At 40.8% G+C, this 27,026-nt stretch overlaps 1 protein-coding gene across 7 annotated transcripts in view; it reads right to left on the bottom strand.

Annotated features, from left to right (window-relative positions):
• Positions 1-27,026, bottom strand: part of LOC129721159 (5-hydroxytryptamine receptor-like) — a 422,605-nt gene that overhangs the window by 124,361 nt on the left and 271,218 nt on the right. For 3 of the 7 annotated variants that reach the window (XM_055673405.1, XM_055673408.1, XM_055673404.1), the window contains one exon: positions 5,589-18,896. In XM_055673405.1, coding sequence (XP_055529380.1) covers positions 18,210-18,896 — 687 coding nt within the window. In that variant the 3' untranslated portion in view covers positions 5,589-18,209. Of the gene's footprint in view, positions 1-5,588; positions 18,897-27,026 lie in introns of those variants that run through there. The other 4 variants (XM_055673409.1, XM_055673410.1, XM_055673406.1 and 1 more) reach the window with 3 other exon arrangements.

Below are 27,026 nucleotides of genomic sequence, written 5' to 3'. Positions count from 1 at the left end.
AAAACGGGTTTGAGAATTAAGTTCGATTAACCTTTCAAAATTTTCAATCACGGGACGGTTCATGACCTCACATTTGATAAGAATACGAGAAGACAGACTCCAGAAGCGGTTTTTCAATGGTAGTACTCCAGCTAAGATCTCCAAACTCATCGTATGGGTCGACTGCATGCAACCCAAGGCGATACGCAAACAACGATATTGTATTCGCTCCAGTTTGATCAAATGTGTGTTTGCTGCGGAGCGGAAGCAGAAACACCCGTACTCAATAACAGACAGTATCGTTGTTTGGTAAAGCCTTATAAGGTCTCCTGGGTGGGCTCCCCACCATTGTCCGGTTATTGTACGAAGAAAATTCACTCTTTGGTGACATTTTTTCATCAGATACCTCACGTGACAACCCCAGGTGCTTTTAGAGTCGAGCCAGACACCGAGATATTTGTGTACCAAAACCTGAGAAATCGTTTTACCCATTAATTGTGTTTGAAGCTGAGCAGGTTCATGCTTCCTAGAAAAAACTACTATCTCAGTCTTCTCCGGAGAGAATTCGATACCTAGCTGTAAAGCCCAAGCAGACAAATTGTCCAAGGTATCTTGCAATGGTCCTTGCAAATCGGCAGCTTTGGCTCCTGTAACAGAGATTACACTGTCGTCTGCAAGTTGTCTTATCGTGCATGAATTTGCCAGACATTCGTCGATGTCATTTACATAAAAGTTGTAAAGAAGGGGCTTAAACATGAGCCCTGGGGAAGACCCATGTAGCTAATGCGAAAAGTTGCCAAATCGCCGTGCGTAAAATGCATGTGCTTTTCGGACAACAAATTGTGCAAAAAATTGTTCAAAATTGGAGAAAATCCTTGTCGGTGAAGTTTACCCGAAAGAATGTCAATAGAAACGGAATCAAAAGCCCCCTTAATGTCCAAGAACGCAGACGCCATTTGTTCTTTGCGAGCATACGCCAGCTGAATATCTGTTGAAAGCAACGCAAGACAATCATTCGTCCCTTTGGCACGGCGGAAGCCAAACTGAGTATCTGATAGCAGACCATTTGATTCGACCCAGTGGTCTAAGCGACGAAGTATCATTTTTTCCATCAATTTCCGGATACAGGATAGCATTGCAATCGGCCTATAAGAGTTGTGATCAGAAGCTGGTTTCCCTGGTTTTTGGATGGCGATCACCTTCACTTGCCTCCAATCCTGCGGTACAATGTTTTGCTCCAGGAACTTATTGAACAGTTCAACAAGCGCCTCTTGGCATTGCCGGGTAGATTCTTCAACAAGTTGAATTTGATTCTATCTAACCCAGGCGCGTTATTGTTACAGGACAGGAGGGCAACTGAAAATTCTGCCATCGTAAAAGGTGATTCTATCGCGTCGTGGCCCGGAGACGCATCACGAACAATATTTTGCTCAGGAACAGAGTCCGGACATACCTTTCTGGCAAAATCAAATATCCACCTACTTGAAGACTCCTCGCTTTCGTTGACCGTTACGCGATTCCGCATTCTTCGGGCTGTGTTCCAAAGAGTGCTCATCGATGTCTCCCTCGACGTCTCGTTCACGAACCGACGCCAATATCCGCGTTTCTTTGCTGTAGCCAAACTTTTAAGCTTGGTATTAAGCTCCGAATACCGTAAATAGTCGCCAGGTATACCTCCCTTCTGGTAGGCCTTAAACGCGTCGGATCTTTGCGTGTAGACATCGGAGCACTCTTGGCCCCACCACGGAGTGGGAGGCCGTTCTTTGATCGTTTCGCCGGGATATTTCTTCGTTTGGGCTTGCAACGCGGCGTCGAGAATCAAGCCCGCGAGGAGGTTGTATTCTTCAAGTGGTGGATGATGTTGAATCGACTCGACCGCTTTTGAAATCATTTCCTCGTATAACTTCCAATCGACATTCCGTGTGAGGTCATACGGAATGTCAATTGGTCGCATGCGAGTCGACCCGTTATTAATTGAAATAAGAATAGGCAAATGGTCGCTACCGTGAGGATCGAGGATTACCTTCCATGTGCAATCCAACCGTAGCGACGTCGAACATAAGAATAAATCCAAAGCGCTTGGGCGCGCTGGAGGTTTCGGGATACGTGTCATTTCACCGTTGTTTAAAATAGTCATGTCGAAGTCATCGCAAAGGTTATAGATTAAAGAGGAGCGGTTATCATTGTAAGGGGAACCCCAAGCCACACCATGAGAGTTGAAGTCTCCCAAAATCAAACGTGGCGAGGGAAGAAGTTCTATTAAATCAAAGAGCAGCCGTTGCCCAACCTGTGCTCTGGGAGGAATATATATTGAGGCAATACAAAGCTCTTTACCTTGTATTGTCATTTGACATGCGACAACTTCGATGCCTGGAATCGAGGGGAGGTTGATACGATAGAAAGAATAGCACTTTTTAATCCCTAAAAGTACTCCTCCATATGGGGTGTCTCGATCAAGGCGAATAATATTAAAATCATGGAAGTTGAGATCAATATTTGAAGTAAGCCAAGTTTCACAAAGGGAAAATGCATCGCATTTGTTTTTATTTATCAAAACTTTAAACGAATCAATTTTTGGTAAAATACTTCTACAATTCCACTGTAAGACAGAGATAGAATCCTTCATATACGCAGTTGAATTAGGCATCGAAGGATACAATCGCTGCAAGGAGGGGCAATTGGGCAGTCAACTGCTTCAAAAATGATCTAACTGTTGGGAGGAATGGTGTTAGAAAAATTTTAATTGGATCGGGTACATTGAAATTTTCAAAAATCCAGTCCACAATGTCAGAAAATTTCACTAATCCAGAGTTTGTTTCATCAACTGGATGTGCAAAAGGAACAACTGGGGTTTTAGATGTTCCTGGCAGTGCTGGGAACTCCTTCTGGGACTTTAAATTTGCAAGCCCAGGAGGAGTTTGTTTCGGTTTTTCCGCAGCACTGTTTGGTTTGTTCGTACTTTTCATTACACTTTGGGAAATCTTAGGACCTTTACGGGGAAGTTTAGGAGAAGAAACATTTTTCCTCTTCCTAGACTCCCCAGGATTGGCATAAGATGTTCCCGCTGATGAATCGTCAGAATCGGTTTCATCAGAGGGCAACAGATCAAAGGGGTTCGATGTTATGGAAGAAGTGGTCACGGTCTTCTTCAGCATCTCAGCGTAAGAACGCTTTGAACGCTCCTTAAGTGACCGCTTGATTTTATCTCTGCGCTGCATGTACACCGGGCAATTGGAGAGCTCATGCTGGTTTTCCCCACAGTGAATACCTTTTTTCAGCATAAACACTGCAAGAATCTTCCGCATGAGTCTCTCCACACTTGCTACATCGTGCCTTATTGCAGCAGTAGGCGGCTGTGTGGCCTAACTGCTTGCAATTGGTGCAATTCATAACACGGGGTACATACAATCGCACAGGCAGACGAACCCGGTCGATCGAGACGTGGCTAGGGAGTGCAGATCCGGCAAACGTAACGCGAAACGAGTCTGACGGAGTGTAAACTTTTTTACCGCCGACGAGAGACATGGACCGCAATTGCTTACAATCCAAAATCTTCGCCTGTGTTTCGGTATTTTTGAAGCAACCGGTTGCGCTTTTTAGGATACACTCGACAGACAGACTCGAATCGGTTATGACACCGTCGATCTCCACGTCTCGCGCGGGTATGTAAACGCGATACTCGCGTGTGAAGAGCTCAGAGCAAGCGATAGCATTGGCCTGTGCCAGATCACTGACCACGACACGGAGCTTGTTAGGTCGGACCTTGGAAATTTCGGTCACGGCCGTGTACCCCTTCGTCAGGTCTTTAGCAATTTGCAGTATGTTTAAACGCTTTGAATTCACTCCTGCCTTTGGACGAAAATAAACAGTATAGCTGCCCTGTTGAGATCCGTCCGGGTAAAGCCTGGGGCGAGGGGGGACTGGAGAATGAACAGGGGAGGGGGTAACAGAGGGGTCAGGGTCAGAGGGGTTCGGGGATGGTGGCACGGGAGGCGAGGGATCTATATCCATCGCGCTAAATGTAGCGCACTAGCGAACTAGCGCCGACAAGAACACGTACCTCTTTACTTCTTCCTTCCAGCAGTGGTTGTCCGATCGTTCGAAGCTGCACCCAAAGCAGCCAGCAGCACCAGTACAGCAGCACCAATACAGCCACCAGCAGTGAGCCGGGTGTGAGATCACTCAGCACAGCGACACGGACTCGACTGTCAACTGATGGCCTTGAATAATACACTCTTTTGTTTGGCTATTCGTACACACGGACCGGATTGTAATAGTACGACCACTTTGCACGTCCGTTTCTGTCGAGTGTTCGACGCGGAATGATTTTGTCGTGATGGTACACACCCTAAACAAGGTCCCTACGGATGCCGATTGTCGAAAAATGCATTTGGGAAGGCAGCAAACGTGAAACAATTTTGGCTAATATCCAAAATAATTGAGAAGTTGGCTAATATCCAACATCCAATATGAACCTGTGGCATGTTCACGAACCAGTGTATTATTACTGAACTGTGTTTCTTCTGTAGCTTGGTGGCCACTGGCGACAGGTGAGCGATCGTAAGGCCCTTGCATCAAATTTGACTTTTCACGAAGAATATTTGATGCTACAAGAATTTATGTGTTGTACTGCGAAACCCAATGATCAAAACGTGTGACTGTTTCCTTCTGTCATAAATCTTTATATTTAAAAAAAATGATATTTAGCTCTTTGATTAGGAGTAACATTAATAAAGAGAAGATTCAGATTTCATTTTGGATTTGATGAGAAAAAATAGGAAAGTGGATTGTGAAATTACCATGAATAATAATATTTTCGTTATATTATTATATTGCTGCATTGTCTCGTCGTCCTTTTCATCCTCACTTGTGCTTCCGTGTTGTTTTATTGAATTTAAAACCATTTTCATCACTAACGAGTACGATATAATTCACATCGTATGGATATTAGCCAAATTGCACACCGTTTTGTCAACTGACCTTTCGTTTATAATTGAAAAAACGGCTACTGTGTTAAAAATACGTGGCGGATGGAATTTTTCCTGCAGATTTCTCTGTTTCAACTGAACGGCAAGGTTCCAGCATATATGAAGGGTGATATACTCAATAAAAAAGTTGTCATGAACAGTCAAAATATGTTGTACCGACAAAAAACTTTCAAATGCGTTTTTCTCGATTTGATGCCTATGGCATATTAGCCAATTTTTTAACTATGGGCAGTATTTAGCACCACCAGAAGGCAATTTGGGATTTCTTTTTATTGGGCGTTGACTCTCCTTTACCACCCCAGAACCATTCACAAAGCTCTTACCGCACGGCTCTGGGAGGGTCTGTTTTTACTTGATTGCTTCTCGATTGCGCTTGAATCTCACCGGAATACCAAGCAGGGGTCCTCCCACTCTGCTGGAGCAATAAAATTTTTAGAATCGGAATATTTTATGGATGGTCATTCCATTTTACTGTCACCATCCGGAGTTTCGGAAACTAACGAAAAACAGGAAACGGTTCATCACTTTGTAATTTTGATACCCCGGGAAGCTAGAGACAAAGCAGAGTAAAGGCATGGCTGTTATCATAAAATCAATGAACCCGAACGTAACGAACCGTAATCAGTGTGAATATTGACCAGTTGTGTCCTTCGTTTATTTTCTCGTAAAATGCGCCTGTTAAAGTTAGTTTGTACAATAATGCTGCGAGATGGGTACAACTATAAATATACGGATGTGTCTGCTTAAATGGTACTAGTTTTTGTTTTGTTTTTATCATTCTTATGCACGACTATATCGTTAACGTTACCGTTAGCTCAACGAGAGTTGTAAACCCGGCTTTACTCTTTTCCATAATTCACATAACAAACAGAACGATATCACCACTATTCATGCACACGAATATAAACTGCTTTTGATTGCTTTCCAATAGGGTAATCGTTTTACATAGATCTCTTTCTCTCTCTCTTCCTTGCTATGTATAGATATTTATATATGAATGTTGGCAAAGTTTGCTCATTGTCAGTGCACTTTCATTGTGGTTTTCTAGAGTCGGTTTGCTCATCCTACGAATCTCGATAACAACACCAACAGTGTCAGAAGGTAGCTGGCTGGTTTCAGTGGGGTAAAATAAAACAACCGATTTGTTGGCTCCTAGAGATATGAAAAATTCAACAAGCGTGTTTTTCTTTTAAATATAGTTTTGTGGAAGTTTCATTTTGATTTCTGTCCACAGTTTCTTTTCTTTTCTTTTGTTCTGAGTTACAATGTTGCAGAGAGCTGGCGCCCGTGTACCACTGTGTCTGAGTGTATGTGTGTGTGCAGTTGAACTGAAATTGTAAATTAGGTGTTGAACTTTCCCGTTGCGTTCAAGGAAAACTTCGGGTTCGATTGGCGAAAACCCCGCGCGATAACGGCTTTGCAAGCAGTTTACGTAAAATTTATGGCCGCAAACCAACATTGGTACGAAAAGATCGGCAGCTTTAAAAATGATAAGCTAGGTTTGAAAATGATATTTTTATTTTCAGTTGAGAAAAGAAAAAGACGTTGGAATATTAGAAATGATTTAAACAAATTCGATGTGTTTGATTTTTTTTTAAGATGGCAGAAACATATTTTTTTGTAAATTCATTGAACTCAACTGACAAAATTAACAAATAGATTCCTCGCTTTATTTGTAGCAAGTTTGCTCATTGAAACTTTTTAAACATTCGAAATAAGTTAGCCGCCATTACCAAACTGCCTGCCCCCGGGGGTAACCGCAACGTTTCGTGTGTTCAAATGCTCCGGCTTCAGCTGGATACTTTTCGATCGGTGAACCCGGAGCCTTTGAAGGGCTCACTACGACAAGAACTATGCGGAAACCAATTCGGTTCGATTGCCCTTCACTAGAGGGAAGGGGGCAATTCGTAGCTATCGATCGGGACGGGGTTTTAACGCCAATGTTTTACCACGCGATATCGCGAATGGTGGGTGCACACACACACACTAACACATATACACTTTAATGACTTTTCGTTCGCTTGCATCGTGGATTCCGACGAAGGAAATAAAAGGGCTTTCGAAACACAAAACAAAAAAACTCCTCCCCAGATTGTATCCGCTTTTCAAAGAGCTTTTCTCGCTTAAATTGACGCCACAGTGGCGCAAAAAGTATGGAAGGTTTCGGATAGTGTTTGGTAGTTTTTCTTGTTGAGAAAGGTAGGGAGGGGTATCCTACATAAAATACACGAACATACATCCATTTTTTGATCGTAACTGATACTCGGCTATTTCTAGTAGCGTTTTTAGTTTACATTGGATTGCTCTTCATTGGTTTGGTGTGTGTGTGTGTGTGGAACTTTCTTAAATTGGGTTTCGAGTGCCCAGATCACTGCAGTATTTTCAGTAGGTTATATATTTTTTTGTTTGGTTTTAATTGATGTTTGACTCAGCTCACTCATTATCTACCTAACGAGTATGTGAATGTTTTCATTTTGCTTAACTTTTTTAGGTCTTCCTCTTTATTGTTTGCAAGTTAGACAGATTGAAACGTTAATGATTGTACAATTTTGATTTTACATTACCATCTGAATTGGTTTTTGCTTCCGGTTTGGTTGCCGTCTTTGACCTTTTATTGGACTTACTATACCGGATTCCACGAGCCTTTGCATTCGGATTAGAAACGAGAAACGTTCAAACAAAATGTCGGATTTGGATTTAAGCATTTTCGTAATGTGTTTTTGTTTACTTTTTGTTATAGCAAACTAATCGTTTTTACAATGTAACCCGCATTGTCCGTGTTGATCATTCGACTGTTCACTGTTTGCTGTAATAGGTGATAGTAAATGACGCAGTTTTGTAATGTTATCTTTATTTTATTTTGCTCTTGCGAGCCTTAGCAATTTCTAGATATATAAAAATACAGTGGACGATGAGTGGGTTTGAGTTTCTACGCTTAACGCTATTTACTTTGGAGGCTCAGCCTACTTTTCAACTGCGAGCAGTTTGAGTGCCAGGGGCTTGGGAGCGTCATACGAATTCTGGTTTTAAACCTTTTCAAAACTCTGTATATCAATTTGTTATCATCGTACCAACCGCGCAAAAAAAAAAAATTTAACAGCAGCGTTTATTAGGGGTTCGAATGTTTTATATTATAAAACTCGGCTGGATAATATTCTAATATTTTCTAACATGTAAGTTAAATAAAATAGGAAAAGGATGTGTACGTTTTAGTTTCCGTGCTGATTATACAAAATAAAACTTAAAATCTTTGGGCCTTCATAACCGGTTGATAACTTTTGAAGCTATGAATCGCCAGTATTTCAATTTAAGGTTTGTATATGCAATAATTCGGACTCCTTCAAACCATATTTAGGCTATTTAGGCTATGAGCGACTCTTTACACTCGAACATAGCTGGAGGAATATACTTTTGCCTACTTGGATTTGATTTGACATTTCGTAAACAGTGCTCACAACGGATCTTTTACAACCGTAGCGAAAATTCTCGATTCGTGAACTCACAAAAAAGCTTAAGTTGCCCAAAAACCACAATTCAAGATGTAATTAAAAGGTTTTTTGAACGTTCGAGTGTCGAAAAGAAACCAAAAAGTGACAAAAATATTTGTGGTGCGGATAGTTATAGACACAGAGCGGCTGAAAAGATTTTGAAGAGGAGTCCGAACAGTGACTCGAAAAGTAGGAATATCACCTGGATTCATCCAGAAATCAAGGTAGCTTACCGGTTTGAAGTCCTACGAAGTCAGTTCCCAAGCTCGGTGATAAGCAGAACTTTACAACAAAAACATGTGCTCGAAAATTGTATTGCGACTTCAAACAACTTCTAGGATTGGCTCATTACATTCCAATGGTCAGAAATGTTACCGAAGAGTATGTTAGATCAAAAAAGATGGCTAAATTCCCCAAGAAGTATCTCGTTTGGCCAGCAGTTTGTAGCTGTGGCAGAAAAACCTCATCTTTTATCATCACAGGCACAATCAACAAGAAAATTTACCAGAAGGAGTGTCTACAAAAACGATTACTGGCGTTCCGGAGATATAGTGGAAAATGTAGGGTAGTTTGGGGTAATTTGGACCCCTGGGGTGAAATGGACAGGTGCTTTATATTGAAAAGTATTACATTTTTGGGTTACATGTACTACTCATCCTTTCCTTGAACTACTAAACCCTAACTAATATAAAAATTTCATGGTTTGCTGTGACAGGTGCACCGCAGTGCCAATGTAACATCAAAAGATGATTTTGCTGTAAGTTTTACGCTCGTGTATTTAAGGTTTTTTGAGAACTTCTTTGATGTTTTCAGTCTAATGAGCTTTGCAGCCGTGTTTGTCTAGTAAAAGAGTACATTTTAATGAAAGATTGCGATAAGTTTGATCGAAAATAGTGGAAGGAATTGAGTTTTTAGAAAGGCGTCCGGTTTGGGGTGAAATGGACAGTTTTTTTGGAGTGATATGGTCAGGCGAGTTTGAAGTAAATTCTTTTGTCGGACTGATGCCGCGGGCATATGAAAACGAACGGATAGACGGCGGTGTACAAACAATGAACTGTAAAAAGTGTTGCAGGCAATCTGGGATGATTTATCTGTACAAAAAGTGTTTTCAATGCCCCGCAGAATGGCGGGTTTCTGAACAAAAGTTGGAAAACACTATTTTTTTTTCTAAAATGCTTGAAAATGACGTATAATGCAAATTTTTGGGTGCTGAACTCATTTTTGATGTCCGAAAATGTTGTTCCCCCAAAATGCCTTTAAACCTTTCTTATTATCAAAATTAATTTTTTGTTCAGATCATGTTCAACATTGGTATACTTGTTATTCATCGAAAAACTTTATACCCGTATTTTTTTGGTTGGTGCTTAGTGTGATCAATTTTGAAATAAAGTTGCCAAAAACCGGCAATCATTTTTCAAAAAATTGTAACTTTTGAGCCGTTTGACCGATTCAAAGATTTAATGGAAAATTTAAGGAATTTGATAGGCCTTTCAAGGAAAAATAAAAAATCGTACGTCAACGTACATTCGTTATATTTTTTTTCCCGTTTCGCGAATTTGGGATTAACGGATTTGGAACGACGATATGCAAACCGGGACCCAAAAATTCGAAAAATACGGTTAATTTCATATAGGCTGTTGATTATCCGATCATTCCGAGCTGTTTCACGAAACTGTACGGTACACAAGAGTTCTGAAAAATAACATGAATTTCCTCTCAAAACGAAACTCGTTGATCCAAAATCAGATCAAAATTGAGGGAATTAGGTAATCGAAGTTAAGCTCAAAATTGTGATTTTCGAACATAAAAATCATTGAAATTTCCTGACACAGCAACATTCAAAGTGCTGCCAAAAATTAGTATATCATCCGATTCTCATGAAACTTACATCACACATACACTGACACACACATAGACAGACACACACAATCACACACACATACACACGCACACAGTCACACACACTCACGCGCACACACGCACACACGCACACACACACTCACACACACACACACATGCACACACGCACACACAAATGCGCGTGTGCGACACACGATCGCATACTCAGTTTCTAGTATAAATAATTGGAGAAGGGAGTTTTTTTTGGCCTACTGTGGAACCACTGTGCAATGCCTAAAGCAGGTATTAGACGAAGCAAATATTTGCTATTTTTGGTACGGATTTTATTTTGTGCAAATAAAATTCGTACCAAAAATAGTAAATGTTTGCTAACAGGAGTTTTTCTTAGGGGGTCCAAATTACCCCAAACTACCCTAAATATAGCGATTCATGAACGTTTTGTGTATTTCCTAGAGCATTTTTAAAACGTACCGGCTACTGTTCTGAAACTTCGATTTTTTCAGTTTCAGTTTTTTTCAGTACTTTCTATGGAAATATATAAAAAAATAGATAAGCAACGGTCACTTTTCTGATTTTTATCCGCCTGAAATTCGATAGTGCACTGTTAATAAATAATAAAGTAAACTCGCAGGTTAATCTTGCGCGTACCTCGCCTTTAACATATACGAATACAAGTTTTCGAGTGTTTGTTTTTCCCGTTACTTGTGGAAATTCTTACTCTATTCATGCACTAATAAATACCCATGGTGTGTTGGTTATTCGTCAGTTGTGTTTTGTTTTTGATGCCCGATAAAACAATTCGAGGAAGTCATACTAAAGCGACCTTGGACCGGTGACCGCACTCGCACAATATTTGAACATCTGAAATCGAATGGGTTTAAGCGAGATTTCGTCCTCTTTTAAAAAGAGGATCTAAAAAGCGAAAATAATACTTTCACGGCACGCAGGCTGATCACGAATTCAGTTTTTTTGATGAGAAACTGTGCGTCATGGAGCAGCCAAATAATGCAAAAGATCGATTGTGGACAGCAGCAAGAGACAATAGTTGGAGTCCCAAGGAATTGCTCTTCGATTCCAGAGTGCAACTTAGGAAACTAGTTTTCATCGACAAAGAAGTCACACTCAATGGTGTTTTCTGGATCTGGGTAGTTTTCTAGATCAGAACGAATAACCGCCAAACTCTCCAGCTCTGAGCTAAATGGACTTTTTTGTCTATCCTACATGATGTCGATAACCAGGTCTTCATTTTGGAACAATTTAAGGCGGATATCCAGAAAATCTGGTATGAAATACCCATGGAATCAATGCCTATCGTCTACGACTGCTTCGGAAATCGTTTGAAGTTGGTGAAGCTAATTAAGGGGTTGGTTATTCCAAAACATCGGCTGCAGATGTTCACCATGAAAAATACTCCGAACCCACAAGAAACATCGAGCACCTAAAAGGACTTATCTCTAACAAATTTTCTCGAAAAAAGGGCATGGATCTCGTGAGGTTTTATTTTATATCAGCGGTCACAGTAGACCAAATCTTTGGATGGTAAATTGTTTGGAAAACCGTTATCTTTTGACCGTAAAAAAAAATTCCGGTAGATTCGTTTTGTTGCCAAAAAATAGAAAACAACTCTAGCCAATCCGTATGCGAGGAGGTTATCGTAATTTCCGTGTTTGCAAGGATTCTGGAGCAAAATGGAGTGGCCAAAAAGTGGAGTGACAGTTGTAACGGCCGAGTCATAAGTAGCTGGACTGAATTCATGTCCCGGTTTTTGTCACTCGTGCAAGAAAGAGAAAAACAGCTATGTGTGGTTTTGTACTAGGTACAGACCACTAAAGCTCAAAATAATGGTCGCAGAGGTGCAAATCTTACAAAAACGTTTTACAGATTGCCAGTCCTTTGGCTGCGGTGAAATTCACCATTCTCAGAACCTTCTCATTACTGGTACATGGTATTTGAAAGTCTGCGATAGGATCTACCGCTCGGAATACACGCTTACCCGTCTTCGGTGACCGCACTTCCTGGATGGCACTGACTTTTACCCGCACTATTCATGGTCGTTATTATAGCTCGCCCCAAAGCGTTATTATAGTTCGAGTGAGGCTCTGGAATTTCAGGTACCTACCTAGTTTCGTTCGCTTGTTTCAGTACCTTGGTGATTAAACTTCTCAATTGTTAACAGTAGGATACTTTCGACATATTGCCTTACTAGGGCTGCGATACCTAGTCTCGCAGTTTTGTGACGAATTGTAACGAGGGGGGGGGGGGGGGAGTCAAGCCAAAAAAGCTACGTAATTTATGTATGCTTTCTAATCAACCTGGATTTGTGCATCAATGTGCTCATCGATTAAAAACTACAGGTACTCCGCCAAATGTTTAGACTTGAAAAAGTACTCCGCCGCGCAAAAGGTTTGGGAGCCTCTTGTCCAAATCATGAAGGTGAGGGTTCCGGAAATCTCGAGCAAGATTAAAAATAATGGGCCACTATCTGTCTAATTGTTTCACACCTCAAACGCAAATTGTACGGGCATGAGAACGCATTAAGTAATCGAACTTAAAGAAAAAAAGTATGACACAGCCATTGCAACAAAGTGTTGACGTAGGATGGATTTTGAGCAGTTCCCAGGACTGAAAATTCTACAAGACCACTGCCAGAGGAGATGTTTCCAGTAAGTTGCAATTTATTTACGGATAAATTTGTCAGAAAGTCCTTGATTTGGCTAAAGATTTGTAGCAGTTTTGTTCTTATTAAGGCTCACAAAGGTCCAGCGAAATTTTGGTTACATTTGGAAAGCTGCAACTAGAGTCGAGAGGTGCTCCAGAGGTATTGTGATAATAATACTGGTTGATAAATGCGAAAAAAAATACGAACTGAGAAAATATGAAAGTTTAGCTTTCAAAATATTTTTTTGAATTTAGGTGCCACCAGAAGGCTCGTAAGTTCGTTAAAAAGCCGCAGAGTAATTGCTCGCTGGATTCGTCACAAAATCTGTGTTGTCTAGTGTAATCCTCTCCAGGAAAAGTCGCAACGTATGTCGAATTGGACACGCTGTACAGAGAACGAGCTTTACGCATGATATAGAGAAAAATCGAGCGTGGATTAAGCCTGGAACGGGGATTCCAGGCCTTGAACACTCTGAATCCACTGCTAGACGAAATATTGTCAGCCAACAATTATATTTTGCCGAAGAATTGGCCAGAAAATTCATGGTTTTGCAAGGGACATGCAGCCAAGGCTCTCGTCACAAACAAGACAATCGACTCGAAAGTGTATAGGTAACATAGGCCCGGTGAAGTTTTTGCCAGATTTGACTTGTTTCCATTACAATCTAGAGGTGGTTTTACGGTACCGTGACAGTGGGGTCGAACCCTCAATCCTTCAAACTACCCCATCTCCACCTAATCAAAAAAAAAAAAAAAAAATTGGGCGATATCAAGCGGCAATGGTTGAACCCACAACAAACAAGAATACAATTGCTCTACCAGTTGAAAAACAAAGTTCCATAATAGTTTTAAGTCAAAATTGTATCTCCCCTCCTCTCACCTTAAATCCCCACTAGCTCGTAGTCGGCCGCGAGAATAAAGAAAAGGCCTCCCTCTTTTCCCTGCTAACGTAGAATTAATACGAATTGTACTTGGCTCAGTAAAACAGAAAATGTATCGTGCCGTGTCAAATAAACTAATTTAAACCTAAAAAAAAGCGGCATGGAAGAAAAGTAACTCGGATTGCTGTAGGCATGAAGATATCGTGGAATAAAATGGCTACTGAAGTTAAAGTCCAAACTTTGATGTAGGATATTCAAGAAAAAGAATGAAAAATCGACTAAACTGTTATGAAATAATTTTCTTTTAATATTTTATTTTAAAAAGAATAATAAATGATTTGGATTCTGATACAAAAACTTTGTATCTTCAACCAATTCCGAAGTATAAGTGGTATTAGAATTCTAAATGAACCCAAAAACTATTTAGTCCTCTTCTGGAAAAAATAACGAGACATTCGTCAAATTGAATATAAGTGAACTTCCGGGTCCGCAGTTCTTTTAACGCTGTACAGAGGTACGCAAGATCCGCACCCGGTTGTTCAAAGTATTGAAGCCGAGGCCAACGAGAAAGATATGGTGGACCATCCAGCGGTTATCAACTGGAGAAGTGGCAGCACAGTACTCACAAAATTGGAGAGTAAGTGGGAGGGAACCTGAACGAACAGAAGATAAGCAGCGCGAGAATGATGAACAAGCTGCGGACCCACCATCCATGGACGAGGTGGAGAAAGCAGTTAAACAGCTGGTGAACTGTAAGGCAGCTGGCAAGGACGGTATTCCTTATTTTTTTCAAAGCAGCTGTATCGTGCCATCCATCGGATCATGCGGAAAGTATGATCTGATGAAAAATTGCAACCAGCTGGAATGCATGACTCTTCCCAACACCGTGTGCTAACTTCTCTACCGCATCACGTTTTACAGACTAAGGTCATTGCGGAAAGCCTGATGGTAAATATCAATGTGGTTTTCGAGGGGAACGGACCTCTAAAGACCAAATTTTCATTTTGCGACGAATCCTCGATAAATGTCGAAAATTTAGCTTGCAGACTCACCATATTATCATAAACTTCAGGGCAGCGTACGACTCAGTTGAGAGAAATGAGTTATGGTGGATTAGACTCAAACATAGTTTTCCAACAAAGCAAATTGCACTGATTCGTGCCACTCTTGACAGTTTTCCATCATGTGTTCTACCCTGACACGGGACGTTAGATGGTTTAGAGCAGCGTGCTTATTAAACTTATTGTTCAACATCACATTGGAAGGTGCTATATAAAGGGTTGGATGCTTTTAGGTTTGGCGGATAATGTCGACAACATTGGTATTAATCGTAAGAGCGGTGAAAGAGGCCTTTTCAAGACCCCGAGAATAGGGCTTGTCAAAAACTTGTGGCGTGGTAGCCCATCCGTTCGGATGTTGGGGATTCATTAACCATGAACCACGAAGAGTACTAGGCTTACTTATCGGCAGGAATAATCAAGCGGATGAAGCACGGCAGGTTGCAGTGAGCTGGGCATGTAGCTAGTTTGCCGGATTCATCACTGGATTGATAGCTGCCGCGAAAGTAGGTAAATTAGAGTAAGTACAGTGAACATTGAATCTTTCCTCGCTATATGAAACTCTCATCGCAAATTGCGTCTTCGTTAGGCAAGCAATCTCTTCATCGAAGAAGGGAAAAGCACAAAACGGAACGGAATAAACGACTTAGGGTTATTTCACTTTTACGTTTGAAATCACTCAGCAACTACTCTTCAGAGAACGCTTCGAAGCCAAACGATTCGTTGGCGATCGCGAAAAGATGTGCTGAATAACATATTTGCTCTGTTTCCGTATTCAATAGCGCTGTGTGCTCTATTACTACACAGAAATATGGCTATGTGCGGGTGATTTGTCAGTGTGTGAAAAATTTGCTTCGATCGGTTCGCTTCGTGAATATTCATGTGATTCGAAGTGAAGATTCGTTTCCTAATGCTTCGCATAGGAAGGCTCAAGCCAAATCATTAGGCGAACGAATTGATTGGATGCAAGAAGGAAATTATTATACATGTATGCATGCAACTTTTCAACATACGATCGCTTCTTTGAGTGCATTGCATTCATACAGAAGTACTAACGCTTTTGCTATGATTTGACGTGATTCGGGAATGACGAAGGGATTTGAACCAGGGTATGGGGAAAATTTGACCATCGAATTTCGAAAAGAAGTTGTGTTCAAAAGTTTTGTCATCTCGAAAAAAATCCCCAAAATTAGAGCTCAATAAGAATTCGTTAAGTAGATCCATTAAGCGATGAAAATTTCATATATTTTACCCATTAAAAATCTCCATGAAGATACACACATGAAGTTTCTAAAATCGATTTTTTTTTTCTGAATTTAAATTTGTCTTTTCAAACTGGGGTTTAGTGAGATTGACAAGAAGAAATTAAATTTAACTTCGTAATTATTATAACAATTGGCGATTTAATGAATGACTAATGAAGACTGTGCGACTTCTGTATTTGAACTTTGGATCTAGAAAAATGATGATAGATTAAATTAAAAAAAGGCTGGTTTACACAAGAAGACTGTTTTTTGCGATTATTGTGTAAAATAAATGTTCTCGGTGTCAATAACAATCCAACTGGGCTTTTAATAGATTTATTGCTGTTAAGAAAATGTATATGAAATGCGAAACAGAGTCAGGTTTTTTACGCGGGGATATGTTCCGAATTTGTAAGGAACTGCGTAAAACAAGACTAAACTGAGTTAAAAAAAAAATAACGTAGAAAACCATCCCAAAACGTTTGAACTTTGACTGAATATGATATTCTATCCCAAGTAACAAAACAGGTTTTATCAAAATTTTATAGCACTATTTTGGCTGTATTAAGCGCTATAAAACTTTGATAAAACCAATATTGTTACTAGGGTATATGATCATTCTAAAGTCCAAAATACAATTTACAATGTTATGAATTTCCAGTATTTACACTCAAAATTGTGATTTTTCTTAAAAACTGATATATGATTATTTGTATCCTAAAACGAAAAACGTGATTGTAATGAGGTCGATATCTTGTATCGTATTTGAGTTATTGAAAAAAGCTACTTACTCAAAAAACCTGACTGTATTCAAGATCCGGTCATGTTTTCAATTTGTTTTACATGAGCTGGTATGTATATGGCTTGTTAAATTTTTACCCTTTGAATAGAATCTTGATGTGTAGAATGCTGCTTGAAATTCATTAACATCATTTTTATTGCAGTGACGACTGTCAAGCGAACAAGGATTTTAAATACGAATAGTATTGAAACATATCCTCTATCATCGTAAGCTTCTGTTAGCATATTATATGTGATATTTCATTTGTGTAGTTCACTCATTTTTCATTCGGGTGTTTCATTTTGTCAAAAAAAAAAAAAAAAACAACTTAAAACACAATAAAAGTGGTCGTAGACATTTGATTTTTTTAGAGTGACTTATTTGTAGTGTGACTATCTTATGTTCAAAAAAATGAAGATTTGAAAAAGGTTTTGAAGTCAATAGTATGAAATTAGGTCCAAAATCATCGTAGGGCAATTTTTTTTCATGGTTCAAAAAAATCAAATTTGACCGCTTTGATTATTATTCCATTGTTTTGAAATCATCGCCTGCTCCTTTTTCTACTGCCACCATAACATCGATGAAATGTGAAAAAATTGATCTTGTTCCAAAATAGCAAAACCGACCAAATTACCCAGGACTGCGGCTCATTTTAAAGTGTCTCTAAAGTCAGAAAGCTTCTCAGGAAGAATGGTAGCGATGCTAAATCCAGTGACAGTTTCAAGCGCATGTGTTCAGCGGAAGTCTGAAAAGTTTCAGTGAAAGTGATGCAAAACCTCAAAAAGGGCATCGTATGAAAAGCTCGATTTATTTTAATGTAACCAAAGTTATGAATTTGCTCAACAATGAACAGTTTCTTATCAAAATAAGTGTCCAAATTTATAAAGTCCTTCTAAATGGGACTTCCACATTATTGTGTTCAAAAATCGTGGCTAATACTGGGCATTAGATTCGAAACGTTGTGATTATTTTGAATTGACATGCTTCAAAAACTGAACTCGACTAATATGCTCCTTAAGCGAAATATCTGCCCAAAGCTATGCTCGAAATGAAAAAAAAAAAATATTTTCAACCATCGACCGTCTCACGCTCCCTAAACCCGGCAGCTACTCAAACCACCTCGATTTTATAATATTTTTTTTTTCTCTTATCCTAATAAGTCTATTTTCGGGGGCTCTGTCTGTTTGCTTCATTTAAAGTATTATATGTACAAAATTTCCCTAGCTATAGTACAGGACATCACAAATCACTTACCCGATATCGGATCGGACCTTACCGCATGTGCCGTACGCCGAGGTGGCGCGTCCGTCGGAGGCTGTGCCGCCGGCCGCACAGAATCCGCTTGAACGCGTGCCGAAACTCCGGACTAAAGATGGTGTAGATGATCGGATTGAGGGTGGAATTGAAGTAACCCAACCAAAGGCACACGCTGGTCACGATCGGGCTGATGTCGCAACCGGTGCACGTCGGTAGAAGGATGGCGATAATGAAGAACGGCAGCCAGCAGCACACGAAGGCCCCGGTAATGATGGCCAACGTTTTGGCCGCTTTCCGTTCCCGCTTGGAGTCCGTTGCTGCCTGGGATTTTTTCTTCATGATCGACGGTTTCACGGACGAACAGGATGCCCCGTGCGACGGGTAGGCCGTTGACATGTCCGCCGTCGGTAGATCGGCCTCGATGCGATCCCGCTCGATCCCATTGCCGAAGCTGGCCTTCTCCGGGCTGGTGTTGGCCGATGAAACGTTCGTGAAGGCCGTCGTAGTTTCGCTGATCGTCGGCAGGGGACGACCGATGACGGCTACCACTGCGGCCGCTATACCACCCGAACCGCCGACCACGTTCGCCGTTGGGCCACCGATCGTGTTCGCTTGCGATGCAGTTACCTTCCAGCGGAAACCAATCGATGTTAGTGCCATACATGAAGCTTTTGCCAAGGGTTCAGGATGGGTCTGAGCAGCCTAATGGGGCACGTATACAATATATACGCACTTAAAGTGGGATGTCACAGGAGCTTGTTTGTTTGATTTGTTTTGTTTTTTTTTTTTTGCAAAGTGAGCGTGAAGTTGGCGAGTCAGTGAATGGACGAGTGAATGATTCACGTATAGACAGTGAGTGTGAGGACAGTTAGTGAGACACAGTGTGATACATGGGTTAGTGAATATATAAAGTTCAGCCAGTATGAGAACGTGTATTTCGGTGGATGGAATGGAATGGAAGCTTCATGCAACTAAGCTCACAAACAAAAAAATAACATTGCATGCAGACAATAAAACACGAACTACACTAGCTGTGAGGTAAAACAATCCCTCTTGATTTCATTCGAAGTACACTCATAAGCCCCACCATGCAGCGTAAACTGTTTCCACATAAATAAACAATTGCAACACGTATAAGGATGCCATCCGACATAAGTCGCAGCGCAGCGCCATATTTTCGCTCATTCCGTACACAGCCAGAAACTCCTGGACCAATTTATGTGCATCATCACCGCGGTAACGCGGCTGCCGGTGAAAAATGATTTATGTGTAATTTATATTCAATGATCGGACTTTAATGGTCTCCCGAGGCTGCGCTGTGTGAAACATTCGCAGCGCCAGTCGTGGAAACTGGATACATTTAACGAAGGCCACCCCGGAAGAGGCTGGAAGCGGGGGCGGGAGCGACTTATTCACACGGTGTACTCATGTAGTATTCATCCGTGAAGGAGTGATGGATGTGTGGAAAACATTTTCACGCTTTCAGTGGGGCGCGCGTTAGGGTAGAATATGTGCTCCAATGCTTTTGCCTGATTAATGCTCAGCCGGTTGGAAATTATGTGAATTGGATTTAGTTATTGATGGTCGAAAGGTAGATGTGGAATTAAAATTGAAGGGTTTTGTTTGTATTATGCAAACAAATAAGAGAGTTTCACCGGTCTGTACTTCTACTATGCGGGTCATGGGTAACCTTGTTTATACTTTTTTCAACTAGGTAAGGGTAATATTATTAACTGTTTTATAGAGCATCAGTATGGTAATGAGAATCGAAATTAAAGCTGAACGAAACATGGAAATTTTGTTGTATCATCCACGTAGTTTTAACGGTTCGACTCATTATTTCGCTGGAACGATTAAGGCCAACGTGTTTCGTTCCATCAACATATTGTTCCCATTAGAGGAGGGATTAGAAAAGGCTTTTTAAAGGATAGAATATAAAAATAGAAGTTCGTTGTTAAGCCCGGAACAATCTGGTTACCTACTGGGAAGGTCAATCGTGTGAATTTAGTACTGATGAAATGGAAACACGGAATAACAAAACAAATACACAATAGTTTCTGTTGTTTTTGTATCTGAAACGTGCACTTGGAACAATTTATGGACCCATATTGGTGTTCAACAATCACACGCTTTTAAATTACGAGTACTGCATTGAATGCTTTAGAATCTGATTGCCTTACAGAACGAGAAATCAGACAGGCTTAATGTCAAGAGATTCCTGTATTGAAATCGTTGTCACTGAGCGATAGCCACTCTCTCTTCGCACATTTGCAAACAGATCTATGTGGGAGTCGAGTTACGAAGATTACAAAAAAGCATCATTTCGGAAATGATCGTGATCGTGATCGAGTTGCATTCTCTTTAGAGCTCCAAAATCTCACATTCAATGCTTGGAATACACCTGAATTGAAGCTAAGTGTGCATTCACTTTCTTCCTTTGCAGTGATACTGAATTGAATCTAGTTACCCTTATCCCAAATTGAACGTTTTACTGATTCAGCTGGTGTTACTTTTTGTCACGCTTTGCCATTCATTCGTTGACGAAAGTAATGAATGTTATCAGACTTATAGCACTTATTTAGTTTTGTTAGGCTACAGTAAACATTTGGGAGCTGTATAGGTTGAAGCATGATTCTTTAAATTAGTGTTACCATAGAACCTTTTTACAAGAATCCAAAGACCAATAGTTTTTTCAGCTCCAGAAATTTGAAAATAACTATCAATCTAGCGAATTGATAGAATTTTGAACAGAGACTTCAGTCAAGTAAGCGCAAACTAGTTGATATTCGAACGAACGAGAGATTTACACCGCTATGGGCACGGTAAAAAGTTTTGTCAGAGCATGTTGTATGAGGGATAGAATAGAATCTAACAGGTGAATATATTGTACTCTGAATGCTCTTATTATTCGCCTTCACACAGTTCTGTCACTTTTTCCGATCTCTGATTCTCTTACTGAACTCACTAATAGTGTCGTGTTTAAAAGCAAAATAACCACGATAAAGAAGAACGGAACTGTAATTTGCATTGCTCCCTGTGTGGTAATCTGTATGAGTTAGAAGTAAAGGTATCAACGTCAAGTTCATTAAGCAGACAATATGTGCAGTAGGGAAAGCGAAAAATAAGCGAACTGGAAACATGATACAGATTTGGACTACGGCACATATTGTCTGCTTGATGAACTTGAATGTTGACGGTTGTCAAAAATTAGAAATTTAGTTCCAAAATATCAAAGTCAAATTTTCGCAAGTTGGATTCAACCCCATCGCCGACTTGGAATGGATGTGAATGAAAAAAAACTTGACTCCTGTGATGCTTACAACCCAGGGATAGCTGTGTTGGGATCCATTTAAGGGCACATGCGGAAAGCCCACACAAATCCTTTCAGACGTATATGGACCAATCGAGCCACATACCTGAGCCCTAGGATCCTACATCGACGATTATTCTCGCATTGCGATTGTGTTTCTGCTCAAACGGAATTCGAAGGTATTTTCAAAGTTCCAGAAACACGAGGCGATGGCAATTGCAGTGTTGAGCATACGTATATCTAAGCTGATGGTCGATCAAAACCGGGAATATCGTACCAAAAGTTGCGGAATGTTCATCCGGACCATGGTTGAAAAGGTGCGGACGATGCTGATAGACGCGATTTTACCAAAGTCCATGTGGGGAAAAGTTGCTCTAATCGGTGTTTTTCTCATGAATCGTAGCCCTACATTTCTGCCTTGCCAAAGGAGCTAAAGACTAGCACGCGCCTAAATTGGTCGACATAACGTTGCTCTTAAGACCACACGTGATAATGGCTAGACGAGGTATTTTTTGAAACTTCGATAGTTTGATGGTATTGAAAATTTCGGCCACCTTTTTTTTCCTTATGTTAGCTGCTTGAAATTCATAAGTTTCGTCTACCATAGTCGAACATGGTGAACAGATTCGTATAAGGCTTTTGGGACTGCTGATTTGCCGAAGTGTTTTGTTTGTAATCTTGGTTAGCCACCTTCACCTTATTAAATGTCGACAACCCGGCTCGTTTCTTAACCCGCTGCAAGCAGATTGGAAGACATTGAGCTCGCCAGCGAAGTCCTGGATGGTTAGGATTACGCCACTTTCTTCGTCGTTATATTTCGACGCCACTTTCTTCGTCGTCACTACCATGTTCGAATTACAAATGCCACCGCTTCCAGGCTCCTTGGCGGTCGACAGACACCCTCCGAACATTCTTAAAACGTTTGTCATGGTCGACTTGGTCACATCCTGCCAATTTTGTCAACTTGGCGTGCGAGAACGTTGGAATCTCTTGCTGCTTCCTGTAGCCACTCGGGGTCCATTACGACGAGACGTTTACTTTGGTGGCACTACGTCTTCCATTTCCACCAAATAGATGTATAAACGTCTTTAGGCTACGGTGACCTGAAGGAGGATCTTTATTCCGAAGTTCCTGAAAGTGTGGTTGCTGGATTTAATTCCGTTTGCAAACTGTAGAAGTCGATATATGGACAGTAACAATCACCACGTTGCTGCAACGAGTGGCTAAATTCGGTGCTGCTAAATCTAGGATTCATATCATCTAGACGAGACTGCTGCTTTAGGAACAGGATTTTCACGGCGATCTACTATTGAGAGGGATGAGATTTTCATGGCGATCTACGTGGATGACGTTCTTATAGTCGGCCGAGAGATGTCCACAATCAAGAAGCTGTCGGCTGAATTCGAGATGTTCGACTGCAGTACCGTGAAACATTTCCTAGGTATCAAGTCAGATTACCATTGACAGGCTGGAAAACTGATGTTATCACAGAAAACCAGCTCATTAAAAATTCTGATCAAGTTTGGTATGTCGGAATGTAGTCCCGTAAAGACTCCCACGAAGAAGGGTCCGCAACTGAGTCGAGTAGGTTCCACTCTGGATCACTGAAAGATTCAGAAGCGGCCAGATCGTTACTTGAAGGCTACCAGCAGCATGGGTCTGGTCTATACACATGAAAAGAAATCCAAACCACGGTTGGTTACGTGGAATCCGACAGGGTATCCGGCCTTGAAGATAGGTAATCCATTACTGGCTTCATCATCAAGGTATTCGAATCAACTGTTTCCTCGGTCAACCGAAAGCAAACCACACTATCGATGTCTTCCAGCGAGGTGGAACATGTCGTTTTGAGTGCGGAGAGTGGGAGTTTCGAAGGCTATAATTCTAAAGAAGTTACCGGAGCACCTCAATCCTCAAGCTGAAGCGCCGTTTCCTACCTACAGGACAACAGAAAATGTATTGCGATAACACAAAACTCAGAGTCAAAACGTGCCAAGTATATCAACATTGAACATCAGCTTGTTCGAGACAACGTAGCAGCAAGTATCGTAGAAATGGAACCTAACAGTACCATGGATCAACAAGCGAACATATTCTCTAAGAGCAAAGCAATGTCGTTAACATTCATATACGATACGAATGCCATGCATCTTTACATGCAGTGCATACTTCCCAAGCTTGTATGCAATGAGTTACAATATATTTTCATCAAGTGGTGTTGCTTTCAATACTTGATCGAAAGTTATACAGGACATTTTCAAAAGATCGCTTTTAAATCTCTAATGCAGCCTTGTGGATAAAAATGTTCGATTGAGTGTACTGAGCGAGATACATCATACTTACAACGACTGCCTGGAAAGGAATTTTGGTTTTCTGTCCAGCTTCTTGCTCGTCGTTCGGCGACATGTCCCTTTCAGGTATGTCAGTTAACGGCACCTTCATTAATTTGCAGTTTACCATTTTGAACATTGTCAGCATTGTTTCGACGTAGGCTTCATACTGCAGCCTTAAATGCGATAGTATACTCAGAGATCAGACGCAGACTCAGATATTCTTCATGCATTTCTCTGAGTAGCAGAAGCGCGCACCGACACGCAAAAACTCTTTTGTATTGCTACTCAGTGACTGAAAAAAAGTACTCGAGTTCTTGCTAGCGAGTAGGAGTACTCGACTAAAATTGCTCAACTAGGAGGAGTGCTTGAAAAACTGTGCTCGAAAACGAAAGTGCTTTCTTCATCTACCCGGTTTTGCTCCATGCACCGACAGCCGACAGTGGGGCGAAGAATATGTAAAGTGTCGCATGCTGGCACGTGTAGGGTTTTGACTGCTTTGGTAAGTTTTCTAAAGCAGTCTTATACAAAATCAGCCGAAACAAACCACTGCCGAAATACTCCGATACTCTATTATTTTTGTTTCTCTGCAACCATCGCAAAGCATCTAGAAAAAATTGTCTTTTGCTGGTTGTTCTCGTGAGTAAGGGAGTAGGTACACACGAAGAGAGTAGACGGGAGTATTTGCATATGATCTCGAGAGCGAATACGAGCAAGAAAGAAAGCGAAAAAGAAAGCGAAAAAGAACGAGAAATAGCTTGAATGGGGAATTCTCCACTGCCACTTATATTAGCTTACTTGCAAAAAAATCACAGGAAGGTTGTGTGCAAAGCCACGACCGCAAGGTTGAAGTAGAATACTTTTAAAAGAAAGATAACCCGGCTGCTTGCGTGTCAGTCATTTTTCCTAGTAAATAAATGTTGACCGCTCATTGGCAGTATTGAAAATTCTGTGCAAACGAAGTTGAAGTACTACTCAATTTCAGTTTGCACATATAAATACGACAAACTTTTTGCGGCGCGAACAAGTTTCAACAGTCAGAGTATATGTACATGTGAATTCAAATTAAGATAATTAACTTTTGGTTAAAGCTCAGAACAAGAAAATATTAAATCTTCAATTCATTTGTTTGGTTGTCCTAAAAAGGACAGTTTGTTGTTGAATTTAAAATCGGATATGACGCTGATTGCATCTCTGTGCTACGCCGATAGCGGGAGTTATGGTGAACTCGCGTATGACGAAGGCACCGTATTACCTGTTTTTTTGAATGGGAAAAAGAGGAATATTGTAAAATTTTGTAAACATTTAACTCAAACAATATTACCAAATCGTAGTCAGGCACTCTGATAACAAAGTTGAAGGCTGTTTTCACACTGAAAATCAGACAGCCAGCAGAAGTTTTGATTGCCAAAATCCAGAATGCTTGTGTAGTTGCCAAAACAAGGCAGAGCTTCACTGGAGGAAGGCCGAAACCCTCAATCGGCAAAGATGCTCCGATAGCAGGTAAATAGTGGTTTCACATTCAGGAACGGCATCGTAGTTAAGGATTCATGACTAGGCAGATTTTGATGTTCAAAATTGGATTTCCTGATGGCAATCTTCATGCTGCCCCAAAACTGGGGGAATAATGGCAGTCTGGCGACACACGCTGAGAAGAACCGCGCTGCTCCTGAGACGTGATGACCAACCACAGGGCAAGTGATTTGTTCAATTTGAAGGCAAACACAGGCGCAACCCGCTGCAATGGTCTGTTACTGCTGAGTGCCGATATCTGCTGTTACTGCTGTCAACGTTGTGGACGGTCCATCCAGCTCACCTTCCGACTAATGAATGTAGCTGATTTCACCAGTAACACTCTTTTATAGCCGAAGGGTGCTACGTAATAGGCCACGCCTTTCAGTTCAGGTTTACCATTTCCTTATGTTCTTTAGACGAATTATTCCACAATTCGCATTTGATTATTTTATTCAGCGAATAAACACCGATGGTGCTCTCACACACGCAACAGTTTATACCCGTATCTTATTGCGGTTTGTAACATCAAGCGAATTCGTTTACTCGCTGTTGCGTGTTGCATCATGTTGCAACTTGGCAGCTGGGAGACGACGAAATTCTGTTTATGTTGATTGATTGAATCGACTTCATATTAGCTCTGCATAGTCGAACTAATCGCTTTTGTGAATGCGTTCTAACAGGGCAGTTTATTATTCAATGTCGGTTATGCTGATCGCAGCCTTTGCGCGGAGTGGAGGGTTCACTAAATAAAGTGAAAATTAGACAACTACAACAGAATTTGATTGCATCCCGCACAGAATGTCTGCTTGTGTTGATGACAGAAAATTATTAACCTTCAATTATTTTTTTATTTGCCTTGAAAAAAGAATTTTGCGGTACAAAATCGGTTACTGATTACAACCTTTGAGCTGCCCTAACATTGGGGGAATTAAGATACACGGACAACATGCACTGTGGAAGCTATTTCACATTCAGTAAATTAGACGGGTGCGACAAGTTTAAATTGCTAGGATGCAACACAGAATGCTTGCTTGTGTTGACAAAAATTATTAACTTTCAATGACTTGTTTATTTGCCTTGAAAAAGGCATTTTGATTTCCAAAATTGGATTTCCTGATGGCAATCTTCATGCTGCCCCGACACGGGGGGAATAATGGCTGTCTGGCAACACACGCTGAGAAGAACCGCGCTGCTCCTGCGACGTGGCGACCAACCACAGGGCTAGTGCTGCTGTTGTCGCTGTCTAGAACTATTATGAGCGGCTCCGGCTGAAACAGGCTCTTATATAGGCCAAATAGCATGTTTTCAAATGCAAGGTATATGATCCTGTCGGCTGTGCTTGGGAAGCAATCATATAACGACCAATCAGAGGTCGAATTTTTCGTTTTGGCAAGACTTCACTATTTTCAATAGTACAATAGTGTGAATAATAAAATTACAATTATCTTTTTTTGGGAAGAATCTTGAAAGATTTTTCAATCTATTGCTGCAAGAACGAAGGAAATCCATCGAATACTAACCGATTTATTAGCATTTTAAATTGGACATATTTTTCACTTTTTTCGGTTTTAGATTTTCATTTCACATCCCTATGTAGGCGAACTTCCTGAGAGAAGGATTTTACTTCAAATTCTACGCCCTTGTGAGCGGCCTTCCGGCAGTTGACCGGAACATTAA

The sequence above is a fragment of the Wyeomyia smithii genome, chromosome 2 (genome assembly GCF_029784165.1).
Source record: "Wyeomyia smithii strain HCP4-BCI-WySm-NY-G18 chromosome 2, ASM2978416v1, whole genome shotgun sequence".
NCBI classification, from domain to species: Eukaryota; Metazoa; Arthropoda; class Insecta; order Diptera; family Culicidae; genus Wyeomyia; species Wyeomyia smithii.
This window is presented reverse-complemented; position numbering and strand designations above follow the sequence as displayed.